Source organism: Heteronotia binoei, chromosome 18 (assembly GCF_032191835.1).
Source record: "Heteronotia binoei isolate CCM8104 ecotype False Entrance Well chromosome 18, APGP_CSIRO_Hbin_v1, whole genome shotgun sequence".
In the NCBI taxonomy this organism is placed as follows: Eukaryota; Metazoa; Chordata; class Lepidosauria; order Squamata; family Gekkonidae; genus Heteronotia; species Heteronotia binoei.
Window position 1 is genome coordinate 22,298,393 of NC_083240.1, and position 25,441 is coordinate 22,323,833.

The 25,441-nt window shown below is 43.5% G+C and overlaps 1 protein-coding gene across 7 annotated transcripts in view; it reads left to right on the forward strand.

The window, feature by feature from the left end:
- CAMTA1 (calmodulin binding transcription activator 1) overlaps positions 1-25,441 on the forward strand; it is an 898,374-nt gene that overhangs the window by 370,800 nt on the left and 502,133 nt on the right. For all 7 annotated transcript variants that reach the window (XM_060259691.1, XM_060259693.1, XM_060259694.1 and 4 more), the window contains exon 4: positions 9,617-9,752. In XM_060259691.1, the coding sequence (XP_060115674.1) occupies positions 9,617-9,752 (136 nt within the window). The remainder of the gene's footprint in view (positions 1-9,616; positions 9,753-25,441) is intronic.

The window sequence follows — 25,441 nt, forward strand, 5'->3', positions numbered from 1 at the left end:
AGTGATGGAGGAGAAGTAATGCAATGGCAGTGCTTTGCAAACAACATTAGTTCTCAGATAGTATTTCAATCCATGTGCTAATGCACATCAGGAACTTGTGGCAACAAAAGAGTCTGTGGCAAACTGCATATGTGCTGTAGCCTAAACAACATCCAGAAATAAGTGAGGGCATGCAGTTGCTAGTCTACCAATATTGTTCTGGAAACAAGATCAGACAGTTTGGAATCCCAAAATCTGAGGTGAAATTTGGATCAGGAGAATTTCCTAATCATCATTTGAACTTTATGTTAGGATCCATACAGTGAAACTGATAGGCACTGGGCTCAGCACAGACAAGAGGCAGTACTTACAAAATTCATAATAAAATTTTGTGCTTCTGTGCCAAAAATTGTGATCTTGTCTTACCTGGCTGAGTTAAAAAACAACAACTCAGAGGCAGATCTACAGGAGAGTTAGGTCTTCTACATGCAGGATCCTGCATGTAGGCGGTTCAGGATATTGGTCGCCTGATGCTAACCCAGAGACGAAAGCATCTTTCGGCAGCACCCTGAACGACCAAGCAGCCTTATCTAGGGACAGCACTGCTTGCTCCACACGGAGAGGGGCCTAGAAAAGGTGGCCTAAACAAAGCTCGTCTCCCCCACCCCAGTTGGCTAGCCGCGGTCAACGGGCATCCTTACTTGCGGTCGAAAAATAACAACAAAGAAAAGGCATGCACCTGCCTCACAAAGTGTGCAAAGACTAAAGCTTGCGTGTTGGAACATCAGAACCATGCTTGACACAGTAGGCAGTGGTCGCCCTGAACGACGCTCTGCTCTAGTTGCCCACGAACTTCTCAGGTTGAATATCGACATAGCAGCTCTCAGTGAGGTCCGTTTCCCTGAGGAAGGTAGTCTTCAAGAACACGGTGCTGGCTATACCCTCTACTGGTCGGGTAAGTCAAAGGCTGAGAGCCGCCTTTCAGGCGTTGGCTTCATGGTCAGGAACTCCATCGCCTCCAAACTCGAAAACCTTCCAACAGGTCACTCAGATCGCATCATGTCCATGCGCCTCCCACTTCAAAACAAGCAGCATGCAACACTCTTCAGTGTGTATGCCCCAACCCTTCAAGCAGATCCTGCAGAAAAGAACAAGTTCTATGCTGATCTACGCAACCTCGTACGGAAGACCCCTACAGAGGACAAGGTGATCATCCTTGGCGACTTCAATGCCAGAGTAGGTAAAGACTCGGAAGCCTGGAAAGGAGTACTTGGCAAACACGGCATTGGCAACTGCAATGACAACGGGCGCCTCCTGCTAGAATTCTGCATGGAGCACCAGCTCACCATCACCAACACTATCTTCCAGCAGAAGAACAGTCTGAAGACAACCTGGATGCACCCACGGTCCAAGCATTGGCACCTTATCGACTACATTCTGGTGCGCCAGAGAGACCTTCGAGATGTCTTACACACCCGAGTAATGCCCAGCGCAGAATGTCATACGGATCATCGTCTTGTACGCTGCAATCTCCGTCTTCACTTTAAACCCACACCCAGGAGAGGAGGTATCCCTCGGAGGAAGTTTCAGGTTGGCAGCCTCCAGTCAGCCGAAGTTAAAGCTGCCTTCCAGGCAAAACTCCAGTCAAGAATTGAGGACCTCAGTTGCCCCACAGACCCTTCTCCAGAAGCACTCTGGGAACACCTAAAAACTACCGTCCTGCAGATCTCTGAAGAAGTCCTCGGGTTCTCCACAAGGAAGAACAAGGACTGGTTTGATGAGAACAATCAAGAGATCCAAGAATTACTGGCAAAAAAGAGATCTGCCTACCAAGCACATCTTGCTCAGCACTCCTGTCCTGGGAAAAAAGCAACCTTTCGCGCTGCATGTAGCAACCTCCAGCGCAAGCTTCGAGACATTCAGAACGAGTGGTGGACCAAGCTTGCAGAGAGAACCCAGCTGTGTGCAGACACTGGTGATTTAAGAGGGTTCTACGAAGCCCTGAAGGCAGTATATGGTCCATCATATCAGGCTCAGAGTCCCTTGCATAGTGCAGACGGCCAAGTGCTCCTCACAGACAAGGCATCCATACTGAACCGGTGGTCGGAGTATTTTCAGGTTCTCTTCAGTGCCAACCGCGTAGTTCAAGATTCAGCAATCCACCTCACCCCACTTCAACCGGTGAAAACAGAGTTGGATGAGATCCCCACCCTAGAAGAGACTGTTAAAGCCATCAAGCAACTGAAAAGTGGCAAGGCAGCAGGAGTTGATGGAATTCCACCAGAGATCTGGAAGCATGGGGGCACAGTACTACATAGCTCACTTCACAAAGTACTTGTCACCTGCTGGGAACAAGGCAAATTACCACAGGACTTTCGTGATGCAATCATCATCACCCTATACAAGAACAAAGGGGAAAAGTCAGACTGCTCCAACTACCGGGGGATAACCCTGCTCTCCATCGCAGGCAAAATCCTTGCCAGAATACTCCTGAACAGACTGGTGCCCACCATTGCAGAAGAACTCCTCCCAGAGAGCCAGTGCGGCTTCAGAGCTAACAGGAGCACCACCGACATGGTATTTGTTCTCAGGCAGCTCCAAGAGAAATGCAGGGAACAGAACAAGGGTCTGTATGTGACTTTTGTCGACCTTACCAAAGCTTTCGATACCGTTAGCAGGAAAGGCCTGTGGCAAATCTTGGAACGTTTAGGATGTCCCCCAAGGTTCCTCAGCATGATCATCCAGCTACACGAAGACCAGCGAGGCCAAGTCAGACACTGCAACGACCTCTCGGAGCCCTTCCCAATAGGCACAGGTGTAAAGCAAGGCTGCGTTCTCGCGCCAACTCTCTTTACGATTTTCTTTAGCATGATGCTTCAAAGAGCCGCAGTAGATCTAGATGAGGACGATGGTGTCTACATCCGCTATCGCACCGATGGCAGCCTGTTCAACCTGAGGCGACTAAAGGCCCACTCCAAGACAATGGAAAAACTCATCCGAGAGCTACTGTTTGCTGATGATGCTGCACTCGTCTCCCACTCGGTATCAGCTCTGCAGCATATGACGTCCTGCTTTGCAGAGGCTGCCAAGCTATTCGGCCTAGAAGTTAGTCTGAAGAAGACAGAAGTTCTCCACCAGCCTGCACCCCAGGAAGTTTATCACCCTCCCTGCATCACTGTGGGTGAATCAGTTCTGAAGACAGTCCAGCAGTTCAGCTACCTAGGGTGCATCATCTCCTCAGATGCCAAGATCGACAAGGAGATTGACAACAGGCTGGCAAAGGCAAACCGTGCATTTGGCCGACTGCACAAAAGAGTGTGGAGCAACAAGCATCTGAAAAAAGGCACAAAGATCAATGTTTACAAAGCGGTTGTGATGACAACCCTCATCTATGGCTCCGAATCGTGGGTTTTATACCGTCATCACCTGCGACTCCTTGAGCGCTTTCATCAGCGCTGCCTTCGCATCATCCTCAACATCCACTGGAGTGACTTTGTGACCAACACTGAAGTCCTCAAGCGGGCAGAGGTTACCAGCATCGAGGCACTGCTGTTGAAGACGCAGCTGCGCTGGGCAGGGCATATTTCTAGGATGGAAAACCACCGCCTTCCCAAGATTGCCCTGTATGGCGAACTCTCCACCGGCCATCGAAATAGAGGGGCACCAAAGAAGAGGTACAAGGACTCCTTGAAGAAATCCCTTAGCACCTGTCACATCAACCATCACCAGTGGTCTGACCTAGCCTCAGATCGCAAAGCATGGAGGCACACCATCCACCAGGCTGTCTCTTCCTTTGAGAACACACGCATAGCTGGTCTTGAGGACAAAAGGAGATTGAGGAAGAATCGCACTGCTACAGCACCAACCCCAAATCAGACTTTTCCCTGCAGCCGCTGTGGCCGGACCTGCCTGTCCCACATTGGTCTTGTCAGCCACCAGCGAGCCTGCAGCAAACGTGGACTATTGCACCCTTCTTAAATCTTCGTTCGCGAAGCCAAGCCGAGAGAGAGAGAGAGGTCTTCTAGCAATGGTTTGAAGACATGCCTTATTTATTTGGGACAATTTTTGTGCAGCCTTTCCTAAAAACCTGTTTGAGGTAGTTTATAAACTAAAACATAGTAAAAATATAAAATATGAAAAAGTCTTAATTAAAAACCAGCATAAAACAACCAAGGAAAGGAAAGGTCCCCTGTGCAAGCACCAGTCATTTCCGACTCTGGGGTGACGTTGCTTTCACAGCATTTTCATAGCAGACTTTTTATGGGGTGGTTTTCCATTGCCTTCCCCAGTCATCTACACTTCCCCCCCAGCAAGCTGAGTACTCATTTTACCGACCTCGGAAGGATGGAAGGCTGAGTCAACCTTGAGCCAGCTACCTGAAACCAGCTTCCACTGGGATCGAACTCAGGTCATGAGCAGAGCTTAGGACTGCAGTACTGCAGCTTTAACGCTCTGTGCCACGGGGCTCTCTAAAACAACCAAACAGAGCATTAAAAACAGATAAACAATTTAAGATGAATACCAGTTTCTAGACTAGACCACACTATAAAAATGATAACTGAATGAAGCCAATCTGTTCTAAGGCAGTATACTTCTTGCCCAGTACTGGGCATACAAGAGAAATGGAGGTCATCGCTTTGCTGCTGGTAAGCTTGTCAAGGATATATGGGTGGCCACAGTTGGAAACAGAAGTATGGTGGTCTAGATCAATCAATCATTTATTACCGTCATAGACCAGCAGACTAAAACATACACCTGATCTAGATCAATTAGCCTCGATCTGATCCAGCAAGGCTCTTTTTGTGATCTTGCTTAATTCAGACTAAGGAGAGCAGCTTCATAATGCAGCTATAGTAGAGGCCTTCCCCTACTTCCTTGAAATCTTGGTTGGCTGATATAAATTTGATGAGTGAAATCCCCAAAGGTAAGTTTACAGGCTAAACCTTTAGGTGAGATTGAGTTTTGCTTTCCTCGTCTTTCCCCTCCTGTAATGTAGCAACGGAGCCTTCGGAGATTTTCTATCAGATCTTGATCTGCTCAGCCTTGCCTCAGTCATCAATTTATTACTCCTGGCCGTGTTTGTGTTCTAGAGAGATAAGCACAGGAGACATATTTTCTCAACCTCTTTTCTCCCTCTCCCCTCATGCACACAACAAGGAGAGAGAAATCTCTAGGAAGAATTTATATCCGGTTAAATTTGACCCTCATTTGTTATGACGATATCTAAGAACTGGCCAGTGTCTTCGGGGCATTCAGCTAACTGGAAGGAATGTTATTGCAATTGGTGGTTGTCTTGGGATCTGTAATCAGCTCTTTAAAATCCCAGACAAGAAGGTCATTTGATCAAACTGGTTAGGTGCATATTGCCAGGAAACACCGCCCTCCCTCCCCCATTAAGCCTTGAACTAGCATCCTTGGAGTATAGATGACTAGGAAGCACTCACATCCAGTCCAGAAATCTTTCAGAGATGAAAAAGGGACATTCTTTGTTTGCAGAAGAGAATGCATGCTGTGTTCAAGGACAGGGGAGAGAGACAGGAAGACAGTGCTCTGAGAAAGAGGGAGAGCTCTTTCTTGGAGTAACCCTAAACCTCTATTTTGAACACTTTTCTTTAAAATGATTGTTCTTTTATCAGTTGGTTGATTATGGTTCTAGGGCTGCAAATGTCAGACCAATAGTCCATCTATTCCAACTGGCAGCTGCTGTCCAGATTCTTAGGCAACAAAGTTAAGCACCAGCCACCTGAGGTCTTTTAAATAGAGACAGAGTTGGGGGGGAAGCAGGAGCTTTATAATTGAGCTATGGGCCCCTCCTGTGAGTTGCCTCGATCTGTTCTCTAATATCCAGGAGTGGCCATCTCTCACTTTAGGGGCCATCTAAATTCAAGTCTCCTTTCTCCTCTCCTTCTGTCTTCTTCCTTTAAATCCTGTGCACGTTTACTGGAAGTAAGGCACCGAAATGCAGAAATCTGTGGGCTGACTCTGTCTCCTCCCTGTTCTGTTTGACCGAGGATGGAAGGTCACAGTGCTGATATTGCTGCAGGTGTGGGGAGGCCGTTAATTCGGCTTACTTTGTGTCAGGGATTTCTGGTAAGTTTGGGATTTAAATGGGAGCCAGAGCACTGTTTGCCTGGTTTAGGCATTTTTCTTTGAGAGGGAGAAGAGGTGCTGATTGTTTTTAAGAAAATGAAAGCTGGAATGACAGAGGTGTCGCTTTAATCTTGGCTTGTGTTTAACTTGTTTTTAATTATTATTAATAATAATATTGTTCAAGCAGCATCTCTGCAGAGAAGGAGAAGATGATGATATTGGATTTATATCCCACCCTTCACTCTGAATCTCAGAGCAGTCACAATCTCCTTTACCTTCCTCCCCGACAACAAACACCCTGTGTGGTAGGTGGGGCTGAGAGAGCTCTCACAGAAGCTGCCCTTTCAAGGACAACTCCTGCAAGAGCAATGGCTGACTTAAGGCCATGCCAGCAGCTGGAAGTGGAGGAGTGGGGAATCAAACCCGGTTCTCCCAGATAAGAGTCTACGCACTTAACCACTACACCAAACTGGCAACCTTAGCAAAAACAAAACACTGCAATGCCAGGGTGACAGAGTATGTTTCAAAAGGGAAGGATGCAACCAAAGGAAGGAAGGAGAGGATAGTGATGGATAAGCCTAAGGAACACAGTTGGCCATGTTGAGGATTAATTCTGTTAGTGTTTCAGGCAAAAATTCAGTGAAAGGAGACTGGGGGAGAAACAGTGCCATGAAGAAAGGGGGAAAGGTGTCAGGCATAGGTGAGAATGGTTACAGAGTTCTTCAAGACAACAACTGCTTTCTGTCGTCTCTGGTCAAGCTGGTTTGGAAGCCCTGCTGAAACCCATCAGCTTTGTTTTTAACTAGAGAAGAGAGTGAAGTATGGTGCCTACAGGCAGTCTTCTGTTATTCCACTGTGAGCTCAAAAAGAAGTTCAGTGCTCTTTAGGCAAAAATTCCACTGTGAGCTCAAAAAGAAGTTCAGTGCTCTTTAGGCAAAAATTCGTTTTTTAAATAACCAAATACCTGTGTGGTACTGTAGTAATGAATGGGAAGTATAGGACAGGCTAGGGTGAGGGATGACCAGCCTCCGTATCTTCCTTGTGTCACTTTTGTTTCCCTTCTACAACTTCTAGAGATTTTATATGATCAAATGCTGCCAACCCCGACTTTTTCTCCAGAAGTTGTTTATTGCCGCAACTGCTGCTAATGTTGTTGTATTTCTTTCTGTTCTTGGTGTTCCAAAGCCAAATTACTGTGACTAATGTACTCCTATAAATTTTTGCAACCATCTCCATGGCTGCTGTCTGCAAATGATGCATGGTCTCTTCTTAGTGAATTCTGGTTTACTGGATTTTCCCCCCTCTCTCCTTCAAATGTTGTACAGGAGTGGCATTTCCATTATATCAATTTACCATATGGCAAAGCAATTGGGGATGGGGTGTGTGTGCATGCAGCCATATACTAAATGCATGGTGACAGCTGTTCATTGGACAAGCTTAAGCAGTGACTTACTGGCCAGAGTCTGAAGGTGTCCAGAAGTGTGCTTTTGAGAGGCAGATGTGCCTCAGGACCTTTTGGAGCTGATGAAGGCAGAGGAGAGTGCAAGGAAAGAAATCTCTATTGTCACTCCAGCACTGACACATGAATTTTATTTAAATATTTTAGGCGTCTTTTCTTCCTGAGGGGACCCAAAGCAGCTTACAAAAAAAATGAAATGTTTCCAATGTACAAATGCTAATATACAAACAAAAGCACACCAGTATGGGCTGGGCCGGGCTGGGTCCACCAGCCTGATCATCACAGGTCCCTGGTGGTGAATCACAGGCTAAGAGCCCAAGGGCCAAGAGCTCTTACCCTGTGGATCACACCTCTGATCTCACCCAGGCTACCTGCAGAAAGAGGAGGTGGAAAGTCATTCTAGAGGGCCCTCAGCTGCTGTTAGCTTGCTGCAGTAGGATCTTCCTCATTTCCCTCCTCTGCAATTCCTTGCAGCAGGGCACAACTGGATGCTCCTTTTTTTTAGATCTGGCTGCCAACGTGGTTATTCTGCTGTATCCTAACTGTTCAGAGACTGTGGTTTAAAATATAAGGCAGAGATTCCTCTACAAAGCACTGGGAGACCTTGTGGGGCAGAAAATAAATTGTTTTCGCCCTTTGGTTTCTCCCCCTCACCTTTGGAGAAATCCTTGTATGTGTCACAGAGAACAAGATGGTAGAATTCTGGTTTGTGTCACTTCAGACTGCAGGTGCATGAAAGCGGCTGTCATTCCATTTTGGAAATAACTGATATCCCCCTCCCCTCCAAGTCATAAAAATGGCACATGTGTAGTGAAACAGCATATCAGGGAGAGAGGTTTAGTGTTGCCCTGCTGCTGATTTATTGCATGCAGGTGACTTTTAATGTAGCAGAACATTGCAAAATATGACACCCCCATCACACACATGTGTGCACGCACACAGCCTTCCTGAAGTAGTTCAGTCTAGAATTCTATCAGCTTCTGCCAACTGGCTTTTAGAGTCTGCTCTGATTTTGCACTCTTGTCAGGAGGGATCAAGCTGAGCAGCTCCTTCTGCGCCACTTGGTTCCCGTCAAAGGCCTGGGCCATGTGGGTTTCTTCTCAGGCTAATACAAGTCTTATGTGACCTGAGGCTCCAGGCTTAACTGAGTGGCTCTAGAAGGAATTGCATGGCAGTCATCCCTATGCCACAGAGGTAACAACAGGAAAGGACTATGGTGATCAGTAGCAAGATAACAGTCTGTCTATTCCTATGTAGGTCTCTCATTCTGGAAGAAAAAAAAATCTGCTTATCCCTGAATAACATTTATATGTTGATTATGTTAAGCATGCACTTTAAGCAGGGCTTTCCCCCCACCCTTTTTTTTTAGAAAAGGCCCAGCAGCTACTCATATGCACATTAGGCCATGCCCCCTGATATCACCATTGTTTCCCACAGGGCTTTTTTCAGCAGGAACTCATTTGCATATTAGGCCACACACCCTGATACCAAGCCAGCCAGAACTGTATTCCTATGCGTTCCTGCTCAAAAAAGCCCTGCCTTTAAGTAACTTTTAAAACAACTCAGTAAGGTAAGGAAGTGTTGATTATTAGAGCCTGAGGTTGATCACAGTGGCTCATTTAAAGCCACCTAGAGAGTTCCTGATTGTTGAAGTTTGAACTGGGTGCCTCCAACTCATACCTCATAAGCCTATAACCCCAGTGCCATCCCAATACACCAGGCTGCTCAATCCACATTTGGACTGGCAACTTCTCAGCTGATGCTTCTTAGCCATGGCACAGTGTTCAGTCTTACTGGTGCAATGAATTCATTATGTGCGAGGCTTACAACTATGTTTTTTTTCCCTGTCTGTAAAACATAATTAATCAATGTGAAAAAGCTGCAGAAGGTGGCAAATCCATTCATACCAAATGGGGAGTATTGCCTTTCTACTAATATTTTAATTTGTTGCTATCTCAGTTCAGACATGCACCATTCACAGATGAACAGATGTGCAGTTCTTCATCTGTTGCTGAATACATGTGTGAACGGGTCCCTAACTTTACAATCTGTATAACTGGGCTCCCTCTTTTGTTTTGTTTTTTTCAGGCCTCAGAATGGCTCCATGATCCTATACAACAGGAAGAAGGTGAAATACAGGAAAGATGGATATTGCTGGAAAAAACGGAAAGATGGGAAGACCACCCGAGAGGACCACATGAAGCTGAAGGTGCAAGGAGTGGAGGTGGGCACATGAATGCATGATGTGGCTGCTCAGGAGTGGCAGCTGCCATATCCTCCTGAGCTGTTAACTTTCCAAGTAGGATTCCTACCAGTTGTGTCTTCCTCTTGATTTATTCTTTTAATGCGTTATCTAAGGAGGTCTTTGCTGAAGAGTCATCCTTTTGGTTGCTTTTGTTCCTTGTCTTCTAGCTTTGGTTTCTTTCCTGTGAGAAGTGAGACAGTGTGTTGGTTTGGGCTGGCAATCATAGGTCAGTGCTATGGGGTTTTGTTGCTGCTTGTGAGGTTGTGTTTTGGAAATGGTTTTGTCATTTTGCAGCAATGACTGCAAAAGTTAAGCAACTTAGAGGTCAAGGCTTTCCTTACTACATTTTGACAAGTTCTCTTACTAGACTTATAAGGTTGACAGTTGCTCCAGGCAGAGGTTTGATACTTGGACAGAGGTGTCTCCCCCCACTCCAACATTCTTAACATTCAGTTTGGCATTGACGAATTTGTAATCTTTAAAAAGGAACAAGTGAGTTGCTTGCAAATCCATGCAACTTTGAGTCTATTTTGTCTTTAAAAAATAATCTGAAGCCAGCAAAGAGCTAGAGCAAATGTGTTTTTAAAAGGCTAGATATATTCACATGTTTGGGTTCTGGTATAATCAACAGAATGCATGTTTAGTTTGGTGTAATGTTATTTGCAATTTACTACATGGAGGTATAGATGGTCTTCATTTTCATCCACCAATAACTGTCAGGTTCTAGTTTCTGCTATGTTGAGCCAGCTGGGCATTAAAAATGGTTTTTAATTTTTAAAAGTGTTTAAAAACCCTCACAATTCCTTAAAGAAGACTAATAAGGGACAGTGATTTTTTTTTTTTGTACAGAGATGCAATGCTTAGTGGTGTTTGTCATCCCAGTCCAAAAACAGAAATTGCTTTGTAGGGATAATAAGGATCTGTAATGACCATTAGCCATTAGAGACCTATTTTCCCACTCCATGGTTAATAATTAAAATGTGACTAGAGATACAACTACTTGAGTACACTGTGTTGCAATAAGACTCTTGATGCCTGAGCATTTCCTACCCCCAAGCCTGTGCAGTGAATAGTTGAAAATTTGCCAAGCTCTGAGGTGCCATCTCTGTGTTTGGACAGTGCCTAGGCCAATATGACTAGATAATATGACTGGATTACTCATAGCAAGTTTAATGAGTTCAAAGGCAAGTCAATGCACTTTTCAAGCTGTCTCTTGTTGCTCTGTTGAGGATAGTGGCCTTTTTTGGGTTTGGAATGCAAAATGTTTACATTCTTGTATTGGCTTACTAGTGTGGTACCAACATGGTGCACTGGTTAACAGTAGTAGACTGTAGTCCAGTGTTTGATTCCCCACTCCTCCACGTGAAGCTTGCTGCTGGGTGACTTCGGGACAGTCACAGTTTTCTCTGAACTTTCTCAGCTCTGCATATCTCACAAGGTGTCTGTTGTGGGAGAGAAGGGAAGGAGATTGTATGCCTTTTTGAGAGACTCCTTAAGGTAATAAAAGTGGGGTATAAAAACCAACCCTTCATCTTCTTCCATCAAAGTTCTTCCACTGATTTGAATGTGTAGGTGTCTATGTCTAGCACAGGTGCTGTGGGTCCTTCTCCTTTCCAAATCTGGCCTTTGGCTGGTTGCTAACCATACAGTTTACAGGGATTAGTCTAAGTGGGTCTATTCAGATTCAAGTCCCATTCTATTCAGTGGGGCTTACTCCTAGGAAAGTGTTTTTAGGATTGCAGCCATAATTCACCTGGAGTCTCTTTGGGAAAAGGAAGGGCAGGAGATAAGTGTTTAATAAATAAATAATGATAGCATCCTATTGTCTGGCTTTGGAACACAGCAGTTTACAGCAGACAGTGGGAGAGAGATGAAGATGTCTAATGAAAATCAGCAGCCAAATAAAAGATGCTTTATGCACAGTGGAGACCTTTATTATTGATGGGGTCTTTTCAATTCAGTCTTATTTGGTAGTCCAGGAGGAACAAAAATGAATTGCAGGGTGAGGGAATTCTCAAGCACAATCTCCTTGCAGCATCTGAAATTATATGCTACTCATTCATTTTTTTTCCTCCTGCTGTTGCCAATTATGCATGCTGTCGACTGTAAGGATTTTAAAAAGACAACACAAGTTGCAAAATGTGTTGATTTTGCCAGGATGTTCAATATTATTGGTTTATAATTTCATTTATAAAAGATTTTTTTTAAAAATCATTAAAGTGCATACTCCCAAATTCAGAATTAAAGCATGACATTCCCCTCCCATTGTATATGGAATTTTGTTTCTGTTCCATGTTAAGAGAGAGGCTTCCTATGATGACTCCATCTTTGTTCTTTTCGCTGCTCCTCTCCTCTTCCTCCACATGGCATCTCTGTGGCTTGTTCCTCTTACCCTCCTGGTGTTCTATACCTTTTCTTGATCCAGACAGTGCTGCTACACTCCCTGTGTCATGTTAGACTTTGGGTGTTCAACTAACTCATGCCATTTATGATCAGGTAGCCTCTTAGGCACCCTGCACATCCTACAACCAAACTGAAATTGTACCCAGCTATCTGCGAGACCACATCTGACAATCAAGCATGCTGGTTAGATGACAAACTGGGGAAGCTGTTGTAATTGGACAGACTTGCTCCCCTCTCCTCGCCCAACTTTCCAGTCCTCTTTGTGTCACAAATGACTGGTGTAAGGAGATAGTCTAGCAAAACTTTGTGTAGGCAAGTATGTTTGCAGATTTTATAAATTTGTGTTCCTGATTGTGAGGTTCCCCACCCCAAGACGATCTCCCTGCCATCTGATGTCCCACCATTAAAGAGAGCAACTTGCCCAACAACCTCAGAATTGGGAAGGAGAGGGAGCTCCAGCACCCAGGTCCTCTTCTTTCCCCAGACTGACTTGCTATGCACTTTCTCTCTCCCCAGTCTGAGCTCAGTCTCCTGCTTGGTCAAGTGTGTGGTACTTCACTTTTATAGGATTCCCTGGTCTTCCTGGTCTGTCTCTAATCTTCTCCACCTGTTCCAACTGGGAGACTATAAAGCAGGGGTGGCCAAACAGCAGCTCAGGAACCACATGTGTCTCTTTTCACACATATTATGTGGCTCTCAAAGCCTCCACCACCCCACAAGCTAGCTTGGAGAAGGCATTTCTCTCTTAAATCACTGCGCCAGGCAGCTGGTGGCTTGGAGGAAGATACATTTAAAGTTAAAGTTGCTTTCTTTCACCTATCCCTCTCCACCCATCTATTTTTCTTTCTTTCTTTCTTTCTTCTTTCTTTCTTTCTTTCTTTCTTTCTTTCTTTCTTTCTTTCTTCTTTCTTCTTTCTTTCTTTCTTTCTTTTCTTTCTTTCTTTCTTTCTTTCTTTCTTTCTTTCTTTCTTTCTTTCTTTCTTCTTTCTCTCTTTCTCTCTTTCTCTCTTTCTCTCTTTCTCTCTTTCTCTCTTTCTCTCTTTCTCTCTTTTCTCTCTTTCTCTCTCTCTTTCTCTCTCTCTTTCTTTCTCTCTCTTTCTCTCTTTCTTTCTCTCTTTCTCTCTCTTCTCTCTCTCTCTTTCTCTCCTCTCTCTCTTTCTCTCTCTCGTCTCTTTCTCTCTCTCTCTCTTTCTCTCTCTCTCTCTTCTCTCTCTCTTTCTTTCTCTCTCTCTTTCTTTCTCTCTCTCTTTCTTTCTCTCCCTCTCTCTCCCTCTCTCATCCCTCTCAAACATTTGTGTCTTGTGGCTCTCAAACATCTGAAGTTTATTCTATGTGGCTCTTACATAAGCAAGTTTGGCCACCCCTGCTTATAAAGGAAAGGGAAAGCCTTCCTGCCTTTCCCCTTCTGCCTGTCTTCCTGCCCCATAACCTCTCCCGTTCTGCCCTTCCCCAGGTTTGAGCTTAGCCTTGTCTTCTGACTCCTCCTTTATGCCTGGCTCCCTGCTTATTCTTGGCTGTGTCAGAGTGATATGCTCTGTTCCCAGTCACCTCCCTGTCCTGGACTTACTTGCATGGCTGAGTCCTTGGCTACACCTGTCTTCAGCTGGGGCAGGGTCAAGACAGAACTGGGTGCCAGCTCCAAAGACTGATTAATGCACCTATTGCTCTGGATTTGTCCCCCTCTATTGGACTGATCAAATTCCATTCTTTAAGACAAATGGTTCATTGTAGGTTGTCATGAATGTCCATGTTTTTATGCTTTTGGACTTCAAACTGCACACTTGATGTTAGGAATAAGTATCCTGAGCAGCAACTTTACAAATATTAATGTAAGATATTGGAGAGGGGGCAGCGGCAGCTGAGCAGTGTGAGCTATTTTGTGATTAAGTCATTTATACATGTAATGTACAACAGCTGTTTAAATCCATTGAAGTTTTTGAATTGGACATGTGACATACAACTAAGCCAATTGTGCATACAGCACACAACAGTTATTCTGGTCTGTATCCTGTATGCACAGGGAGCATGATGTGCAATTATTTTCACTGAATGTTATGGTGGATGTTACACTTCAGAAAGGAAATTCCTAAGTGTTACAAATACATGCATATTAAAGTAGAAGCAATGCTCAAGTGAAGCACAACAACGCTTTGGGTTCATTTTGCAGAAACCAGACATCTGCTTTAGTCAGATAAGTGCACTAGGCCTGTGATGCCAATGTATGGGGAGATGGAAATACTTATGAAGATTGAAGACTGTTTTTTTCACACATTGTTAACTCTGAAATACTCCATTTGGAGTCACTGTGTGATGGAGAAATTTGGCTAGCAGAACGTTTCTCCAGTTATGAGGAGGGTAGCTCAATGATAGTCCCAGACTTGGATAGCCCAAGCTAGTCCAGTCTCATCAGATCTCAAGTTAAACAGGTGACCTTGGTTAGTGCTTAGATGGGAGATCAACAAAGAAGTCCCAGGTTGCTACACAGAGGCAGGTAATAGCAAACCACCTCTGTTCATCTCTCGCCTTCAAAACCTTATGGGGTTGCTGAAGTTGGCTGTGATTTGATGTTGCTTTCCACCACCAGCTCAGAAATTTGGGCTTTTGTTTATTTAGTTAGACCATTTCCCCTATTTTCTCCCCAGTCTGAACCCTGTGTCTCCCACAAAAACACCTATAATTAATTACAATGAACAAAAATTTAAAATGACAAAGAAAAAAGCACAAGGCCACAACTGGAGCAAGTTGTGAATCCTGTGGAATATCTCATGAAATGGTCATAGGCAGGGCTTTTTTTTTTTTCCTGCTTTAAAATAAAGCCCCGGTCATAGCCACAGACCAAGAGCTCTTTGTCTTCTCTTCTTCCAAATGTCCCACTCCACTTACCATGCCCAGGCAGGAGACAGAAGCTGAGCTAGATCTTATACACCTGACAGAGCTGTTTTCCGAAACTTCCTTTCTCTGCTCAAATTTTAGATCATTCATGCCCATTAAAAGAAAAGTATGCGCTTCAGAAGCCTTGGAGAGAAAGATATGATTGTTAGTGGTGGTCGTCTAAGGTAGTCTTCCTGCTTGCCTCTTCTCTGCTTCTTGCCTTTTCTGTTAAAATGATCCACAGTCCTGTTTTTGTTTTGTTAAAAAGATTCTGGTCAGAGCCAGTAATGAGACTTCACTTGGCCTTGCTATATTTATATCTCTTGGTGGATGCTGCTCAAGATTCCTCACTCCATAGGCCTCTTTGAACTTCTAATTAGTTAGCATCCCTGGTGGTGTGTTCATAATCAATTTGCCATAATTAAAAATTTCAACCAATAAATAGAGGTAAAGATGAGTGTTTTGGAAATAGTAGCTCCTGCTTCTTTCCACACTGACACTACAGTTGTTTTCATTAGAGTGTCTGCCTTTTCCATGTTCATGAATGCTATAAATATCCATGGATGGATAGAGGGAGAGGCTGTGGGTCAGCAGTAACAGCACCTGCTTGGCATGCAGAGGATCCTAGGGTCAGTCGTCAGCTTCCCGAGTCAGGCAACTGGTGATGGGAAAGACCTCTACCTGAGACCTTGGAGAGGTGCTGCCAGTCTGAGTAGACTACAGTGACCCTTGATGGACCAATGGTCCAATTCAGTATAAGACAGCTTCATGTGTTCATGTGAGGACATCTATGAAAGCAGAACAGATTCCCACTTTCGGGATTGGGAAAGATAAGAAGAATTGGGCTTTTTAAAAAAGGAGAAAATATTAAAGCCATGGCAAAAGAGTTTGTGGCGTGCAAAGGAAATCAAAGAAAGGGAGGAAACGTATTTTTTTAAAAAAATGTTTTAAAAAAAATAGTGGCAGAGAGGGATTAGCTGTCCATAATCCCAGAATCCTGGAGTGTTTATGAGAATAGACATAAATGCAACAGAGTGCCACAAGCTTGGGGTTACTCTGTATTCTGCTTGTGGTGTTAAAGCTTCTGAAATGGATTGGTTGAGCTGTCACAAGTGCATGAAATGTTCTGATTTCCAGCTTCTGTGAACAGAGTGCCACAAGCTTGGGGTTACTCTGTATTCTGCTTGTGGTGTTAAAGCTTCTGAAATGGATTGGTTGAGCTGTCACAAGTGCATGAAATGTTCTGATTTCCAGCTTCTGTGAAGAAAAGGGAAATTGTCAGTTTGATTGGATTAAAGTCTCACACATGGTTATGTGAAGACAGGAAGAGGTCTTGGGGTGAAGAGAAGGGGTAAGTAAGGGTTCTGAAAGAAGGGTGCAGAATAGGAAACAGACAGAGAAGGACCTGAAGAGAGGGTGCATGGAGAAAGAAGAAAGCTGAAGGAAAAATAACAAATTAGGTCAGGAATGGAGGCAAGATAGGGAAAATCAGAGAGAAGAAGAAGAAGAAGATATTGGATTTATATCCCGCCCTCCACTCCGAAGAGTCTCAGAGCGGCTCACAATCTCCTTTACCTTCCTCCCCCACAACAAACACCCTGTGAGGTGGGTGGGGCTGGAGAGGGCTCTCACAGCAGCTGCCCTTTCAAGAACAACCTCTGCCAGAGCTATGGCTGACCCAAGGCCATTTCAGCAGGTGCAAGTGGAGGAGTGGGGAATCAAACCCGGTTCTCCCAGATAAGAGTCTGCACACTTAACCACTACACCAAACTGGCTCTGAAAAAAAGAGGCTCTGAAAAAAAGAGGCTCTGAAAAAAAACTCACAGCACTTAAGGGAAGTTTGTTGCTGGAAGTGAGAGGAAGGAGATTTAGGAAGGAGGGCCAAGAGACAGGATGGGCAGAACAGTCCATGGTCTGACTGTTGATTGAGACATGGAGCTGCACTAGGGTTGCCAATTCCCAGGTAGGGGCAGAGGATCCCCTGGTTTGGAGGCCCTCCCCCACATCAGGGTCATCAAAAAGTGAGGGGGGGGTGAGGGAAAAGTCTGCTAGGCACTCTATTATTCCCTATGGAGACCAATTCACATAGGGTATAATGGAGAATTTGATCCATGGGTATCTGGGGCTCTGGGGGGGGGGGGTTGTGTTTTGAGGTAGAGGCACTAAGTTTTCAGCATAAAATCCAGTGCCTTCCCCCAAAATACCCTCCAAGTTTCAAAAGGATTGGACCAGGGGGTCCAATTCTATGAGCCCCAAAGAAGGTGCTCCTATCCATTATTTAAAAGGTGTGCAGTCTCTTTAAATGTGATGGCTAGAACTCCCTTTGGAATTAAATTATGCTTATCACAACCTTGCTCCTGGCTCCACCCCCAAAGTCCCCAGATATTTCTTGAATTTGACTTGGCAACCCTAAGCTCCACACTAGAGTGGGTGTGACTTTATGTGGATAGGAGCAATGGTGATTCTTGGCTGGATCAAGCAAAGGGTGGGGCAGGGACTATTGGGTCAGGGAACAAGGGGGCACCAGGAAATGGCAGTGAGTTGAGGATCTAGCCGAGGAACTTGGGCTTCCACTACCCTAAGAAGGATATATGGAGCCAGAGAAAAGAGACCATAAGGCCCCTCTCCCTACGTTTTCCACTTACCAATATGTTTTGGCTGTTTTGTGTAGCCTGGCCGTAAGCAGGGATATTTTGCAGTTGTGAGTAGATTTTTTTTAGCTGAAAGCATCAGGTAGGGAGCCACTGCTGGACAGCTCCCACAATCCTATTTACCTCAAAGCACAATTGCTACTGAACTTTGCCCAGAGAGTAACTCAAAGTGAGTTTTGCAGTTTTGATAAGGAGGGCAGAACTTCTTTTGCATACCTCTGGAGGCAGGCATTTGTGGTGTTGCTTGATTGGCCCAGAAATGGAAACTGTTGCTTCTGCAAATGTCAAGCCAGATTGGTTCCAGGGGGACCTGCAGTTTCATCCCGAAGTTTCTTTCAGGTGGTACCGTCAATATGTTGTCATTTCTTTCATCTTTCCTACACTTGATTTGAATTTCATTAAAAGAGATTCACTTGTGTGTTATGTGTTTGTGGAGCAAGGGCTTCACGATAATCAGTTTTGTATGCCAAATGTGTAGTATTGTCATGGCATTCCCTGAATGTTATTACAGATTGGCCCATACAGATATGGATGGATCTTTCTTTTAAAAAAAAAATTCAATTATTTTGTAAGCCCTAGAACATTGCTGTCAAATTCACAAAAGGCTTTTTCAGTGTTTGGGTTTAAATGTGCAGAATACACAAACTGGATGCTCTGTTGCTAGTATAACCTTGGTGATAATAATACATTATTATTAGTACAGCTTGGGAGCTGGGAAGGAGTGCTTGGGAACACATTGTTTTTTGGTTTTGCTTTTTTATATATAAAGCCATCCCTCCTTAGTAAGTGACCAGTGTTTTTTCTGGCATTATGTAAAGAATCCCTGGCCAGATCTGAAATTGCAAAAATATGTTCACATTACTCAGTTCCTTGCAATTGTCGGCAAAATGTTCTCCTGGGTTTATTACCCAGAGGGCGAAGCAACTTGTGAGACCAGAGCTATAATCTTGCAAAACTATTCCTGGGATGCTCTGATCTTCTTTAATTTAACATGGGTTTTGCTCTCCATCGGAGGTGAGCAGTGTTGTTTGCAAACTAATTAGGTTCATGTTGTTCAGACTGACTGCCTAATGTGTTTCAGCAAAATAGCAGAGGAGCTACTTAGAGAAGGAAGGTGAAGTGCTTTGATGCAGTCCTGCAAAGTCCATCTTTGCATGAGAAGTGCATAGTTCTACATCTAAAGACATCTTGGTTAAAAAGAATTAAGTACCGTTGCAGAATCTCCAGATGTAGCCACCATGATGTGCATAAGTACCACTGGCCATTCGGATGCTGGGTGGTCTGATTGTTGATATGACAGAACCGTAGGTTCAGAGGTGTTTTCTTCCTGCTTCATGGGTCTGACTAAAATTTACCCCAGGAACAAAATCAAGCATTGAGTCCACTTCTCTGGTCCCCAGGCTGGCTTGGGGTTGTGGGATAGTGAAGGCAAATTCCTACTGATCAGAAGGATGTTTTGGAGTCGCTGTGGAGGTATCTGAGGTTTGTAGACAGGGCAGCACACTCACACTGTGTAGGAAATGCCAGAGTCTGGCGCAAATGTCCACTGTGTAATTCTGCCTGTGCAGAGAGTAGAGATGTCCAGCTTGAATCCCAAAGAATCTATATGTCCATACTTTCCTGGACTCTCTGGGCAAACATGGCAGCATTGTGACTTCAGGCCCATCTGTAACCTTTAGGCTATGAATGGGGCCTTCTTGGCTTCCCACATCTAGCACAAAGTGGTTTATAAGGGTGACTAAGCAAATACACATGAAATACTATAGGCATACTTATTTTGCCTGGCAAATGGTTCAATGGAATTAAGAAGCTTTCATATTTTTATTAGTCAGATGAGATTAATGGGGTCATTGACCTTTGGGGAGAGAGGAAAAGCAGGGGGTTTGAACTTCTTAACATTTTGAGGTGGGGGTGATGGGGGGGAGACATTTATTAACTGCTGAGAGTCTGCCTGTTTAGTTTATTACAATCCCAGTAGCCTATTATGAAAGATGTGTATATTATTTCTTCCTGTTTTAAGCATTTATATGACAGTAGAAGACAACCCTTTGCTTGTTAACTTTAATCTGTGCAGCTATAAATTCTGTGCCATCTCAGTGATGGATGTGATAGGCAGCCATTTATCATGAGAAATGTTTTTTTAAAAGTTGACTCTTCAACAACTGATTATTTGGGATTTATTTTGGAAAATATTTGTTGCAGTGTGTGATAGATCTTGTGGTCATTACTATTCCTTAATGATTCATGCCTCAAAGGCCGCAGAGGGAAATCAGAGTCCTCCTTTATGGTTTCTGAAGGGTGAATATGGATTATTATTAATTCTCAAATAGGACTCCTGAGGATCTCTTTGGAAGGGAACATGCATATCAATAATCTCTTTTTCTATATCGGGGATCCTAATATATTCATGGGTTGAAACTAAATTAAATGTCGGCACTTTCCCTCTTGCAGAACGTTGCTGCTCTCTTCTCTGAACACTTGAGATAAAATTCCCCCTGAGTTTTACCAAATATGTAATACCTAATACTTCCTTTCACACAGTTTAGGGAGGCAAAGGCCTCTCGAGTCTTGTGGCCTATGAACTATCTGCTGGTCAGTGTTCAGCAACAGTGTACTTCTGAAAAACCAGTTGTTTGGGCACAAGCAACAGGAAACCCATTGCCTTCCTACCCAATTATAAAACTTTGCAGAGGCATCTAATCTAGTTGGCCACTGTTTGAAGCAGGATGCTCAGCTGGATGGACTATGGAGTCTTCCATTGTGGGATTGGGGTTGCCTCTGGGGGATTTCTCTGTCTGTTTACAAAATGACAATGCTTTCAAAACCAGATGGAATTGCTTGATGGGTTTAAGCAGCCCCGGAAGGGAAAGAAATGACAATAAATCTGCACAGAAGGAAAGAAGTTGCTTTCTTTTGTTCCCCTTTTACAGTGAATTCCTCCTGAAACATACTGTGAATGGGCTGAATTATAACCAAGCCAGAAAGCCAAAGGAGCTTGGGGGCAGGGAGAACCGCTGGTCCATGGGCTTTAACTGATAGAATGCAAAGTGACTCTTTTTTACACTCAATTAGTTCCCACATTGTTGGGCGCAAATGTGGGTTAGAGAATGTATTTTGTTTGGGTTTTACATGATTAAGAGAGATGTAATGAAATACACTGCATGAATTACCCACTGTAGTGGGTGCCTTCCAGCAATGGGCATTGCACATCCTGAGATGTGCAGAATTCTTGCAATCACTTTCTTAATCTTGATGTGGAAAAACTTTTCTAACTGAGGCTTACACAGACAGTTTTGTTCCTGGAGCTGACAATAACTGTTCTCATAAAGGGAAAAGAAGCTTGTCTTCCATGTTGCTGGTTCTGGCTGGGAATCTTTCCACCCCATGTTAACTCTGAGATCCTTCATATGAGCTGGTTGTGAGATGACACCGCACCAACATAATAGCCTTGCTGAATTAGACCAAAGTCCAGCATCCTGTTTCCACTGGTGGTTAGTCAGAAGGTTTTGGAAAGCCTACAAACATTGTATGAAATGAGCTAGTGTGGGTCCTCCATCCACTGGTATTAGTAAGTATGTAATGAGAAATTATGTAATGAGAAAGAGAGACCTGTGGCACAGAGTGGTAAGCTGCAGTATTGCAGTTCAAACTCTGCTCACAACCTGAGTTCGATCCTGGTGAGAGCTGAGTTCAGGTAGCCGGCTCAAGGTTGACTCAACCTCGTAAAAAAGTCTGCTGTGAAAATGTTGTGATGTGACGTCACCCCAGAGTTGGAAACAACTGGTGCTTGCACAGGAGACTACCTTTATTAATGAGAAAGTAGTAAGTAGGTGATGAGAAAGAACACTGCCTGAGACAGCCACTGCCTTCTGAGTAGACAATACTGTCCCCAATGGACCAAGGCTCTGATTCAATATAAGGCAGATTCATATTGGATCTGAACACAGAAGTTCCATTTAGATTTCATGGTTAATTGCAGTTGACAGATTTGTCCTTTGTGAATTTGTCAAATTTCCTTCTAAAAACAATCCAAGCCAGAGATCATGGCCACATCTTGTGACAAAGGATTCCCTCAGTCTGGGCTTTTTTGTAGAAAAAGCCCAACAGGAACTCATTTGTATATTAAACCACACCCCTTATGTCACCATTATTTCACACAGGGTTTGTTTGAAGGGAAAAGACCAGCAGGAACTCATTTGCATATTAGGCCAGACCCCATGATGCCAAGCCAGCTGGAACAGTGTTCCTATGTGGTCCTGCTAAAAAAAGCTCTGCCCTCAGCCATCTTGACTTATCTACTGTAAAATGTCCCCCAGTACCTGTTGAATAGTGCCAGTGACATCACAGTGTTGTTGTTGTTCTTATCAAAACTTATGAGTTGCCCAGTCTCTGTTACTGCAAGCCTCTGGGCAATGTACAATATATAATAACATCAAAGTGTTAAAACCAGGATATAGAAATAAATAATACAATACACAAGCCTAAAAAGTCCAATAGTGAATTCATAATTCTTCTCATTCTGAACCGCTGACCTCCTCACAGGTAGTGGGGAGGAGGAAGTGAGTTTGGAGAGTAAAGGAAGGGGGGGATGCCAGCCAATTTAGAGATCGTCGCTGCTCTCAACCGAATGCCTGGTGGAACATCTCTGCCTTACAGGCCCTGCAGAATTGTATGAAGTCCCTCTGGGCCATGATGGTATTCAGCAGAAAGTTCCAGCAGGTTGGGATCAGGGCTGAAAAGTCCTTAGCCCCGGTTGAGGGCAGCCAGATGTCTTTAGGGCCATGGACCACCAGCAAATTGCTGTCCCATGAGCGTAATGCTCTCCCAGGGACACACCAGAGGTGGTGTTGCCAAATGCACAGTTGTTTGTGATGCTCATACAAAGAATGGTGGTATCTGTGTAGTATCCTCTGAGGTCTGGTGTGTAGGATTAGGCTCATAAATTGAATAAATGAAATGAATGAATGGAGCTTACCTATCCAGTTAGCACACAGGAGACTCTGGCAGCTTCAGCAACAGTCTTCTTTATTGCTTCACACAAACATGGAACTACAACCTACACCAACAAATGAAAACCATGTGAGGCCCATACCATGTAGGCTTTGATAGGGAAAACAGAAACTAGTTTGTGAGGGCTCATTTAAAGGCATGCACATATATATATGTGTGTGCATATATGTATATATATCTCACTGTATGTAAAAATTTGAGTCTCTTTTAAGTCTTTGAGTTGAGCGCTTCTGTTCTCACATCAGTGCTCACCAGGGCTTTTTTTGTGCAGGAATACACAGGAACACACTTCCGGCTGGCTTGGCATCAGGGGGTGTGGCCTAACATGCAAATGAGTTCCTGCTGGGCTTTTTCTACAAAAAAAGTCCTGGTGCTCACACATCTTCTCTTGGGGTGGGACGGGGTGGGGGGATCTTGACAAACACAGGTAAAACTTCTTCCTCCCGTGCAGCAATGTTCTGCCACCTAAAGAAGCACAGTTCACTCTTTCTCTGTCTCTTTGACATCTTCTGCTTGACATTCTTTTCTAAAGAAAAATTACTCCATAATCCTCCTCAAACAAGGCAACCTCATGTCAGACATGACTACTGCAGAGCTGGGGTGTATGTGGAATGGGGTGAGGCAGAGAAGTATGCAGATGACACTGGTTGGTGCCAGCATCAGCAGGAGATTTCAGAGTTGCCCAGACTGTTTGCAAGCTTGATTTGGAGAGATATGGAGGAGTCAAACCTGTCACTCCCTGTTTAAGATGCTTCCTTGGATGTAGTTTCCTTTTTGGCCAGAGGTGGATGGTGGCACAATGCACACGCACTGAAACCCACTTAACATTCCTTTCATCCCAAATTCAGAACCTGCCATCAGCTTGAGTCCATAGGCACTTCTTCCCCACGGCATCTGCACTACTCTTGAGCTAAGGGTAAAGAAGAGAGGCAGCACCATGCTAAAAAATATTGTTGTCTCTGAAACACAACACAAAATATGGTCTCCCCCCCCCCCAAACAGTTTGTCTCCTTGCATTTGAATTGTTTTTTAAAGCTGCGGTAACATTTATGAAAGGGCATTAAGAACCAGAGATTGTGTACAGGCATGTTTTTTAGCTTCTGAACATTTTGTGTTCTGAATTTCACCAACGGATAAGTAAGCTGAGAGGCGAACATCTGCTAGAAAACATTTAAGCAGCAGAAAAGTGTTTGTCTTGCAGAATATTTCAGGGAAACGTATTTAATTTATTTTGCTTAATTATCTCTCCTTGCATTTTTAATGTCCTTTAATACAGTTGCGTTAAGCACTGCAGTGTCAAGATACTTAGAGCCCCTTCTAATACATCCCGAAAGAAGTGATTAAATTGCTTCCCTAACACGTATTTGCAAAAAAAATATTGTTCATCACAGGGAAGTGAGGGGGAAGCTGCATCATTCGTTGAATCAAAAGGTCAGCCTAACTGGCTAGTCTTGTAAATAAGAAAAAAAGTCTTCTGAGCTGTCGAAAAATAGTGGCTCTTTCATTTAGGGATTTTTAAACAGTGAAGGTAATGCAATAAAAAAGCATGTAAATTTGTGAATAATTTTTCAATACTAAGATCCTTACACATTTTTATTAGTAATTTGTGTCTTGTAAATTTAAATAATTTCTCGGGCAAATCCATTTTTAAACTTGTGAATTCAATATTGAATGGATTTCTGTTCTTCATTGTAAACACCCACCATGTGTCTTCCATCTGTTTTCGACATTGCAAGAAAATTATTAATAGAATAAGAATAAGAATGCAGAAGTGCTGGGTAAAATATCCAGGCTCCTGTTTTTACTCACCAATGTGCCTCAAATAAATATTGTGCTTTTATGTTGCATCTAGCAAATGTTGTAGGCAGCATAAATTATACAACTCATTATCTTTGCTTTAGGAAACTTTGGCTTCTGAATGCTAAAATTTCTGATAATCTCTTTGTAATTTAGTTTATTACTGAATCACTTTTTCTGTTTTTATTAATTTACTTAAAGAGTATCTGTGTCCCTATTTCCTGGATAGAAAGCCACATTTCTCTTTGTATTTTAATTCTTTAAATGCTATGCAGGTTCAGTTGCTCATAGTTTGTTCTTCTTGACAGTATTTCAGTGGAGTAGATGCTTCTATTTATGGCTTACCTTCTGAGTGCACAGCTTTCCTACCAGTTCTATTTGTTTGTTTATTTGCTTAAGTGAAACATTTCTATGCCACCTTTCCACCCAATTTAGGTCCCTGAGGCACCAAAGGTTAAAAGAAAAATATTTCAAAAATTAAAAAGCGTTTAAAATACACATATATAAAATATTTTAAACTATTGAATAAAACATAATATAAAACACATAAAACACAACACAAACAGGTAGAAGGGCTATTAAATGCCAAATAAAAGAAGAAAGTCTTCACCCACTGGGAAAAAACAATGATAGGGGGAGACAGGCCAATTTGTGTAGTCTGAGAAAGGACCTTTGCTGCTTTAAGGAAGACTGACATACTAGTTTTAGCTGTTATCATATGGATTAATACTCTGTTCCGAAATGTCATTCTGCCATTCCATTTTATGGCTTTGTTTATCGTGATTGATTATAAGTAACTCACTTTCATGAATTATGATGATGGCCATTAGCAGAGATGAGTTTTAAAAAGTATGTGCTAGTGCCATTAGCCTAGGCAATTAGAAATGGAACCTCCATGTTCAGAGGCTGAATACCAGATGTCGGACACATAGAAGA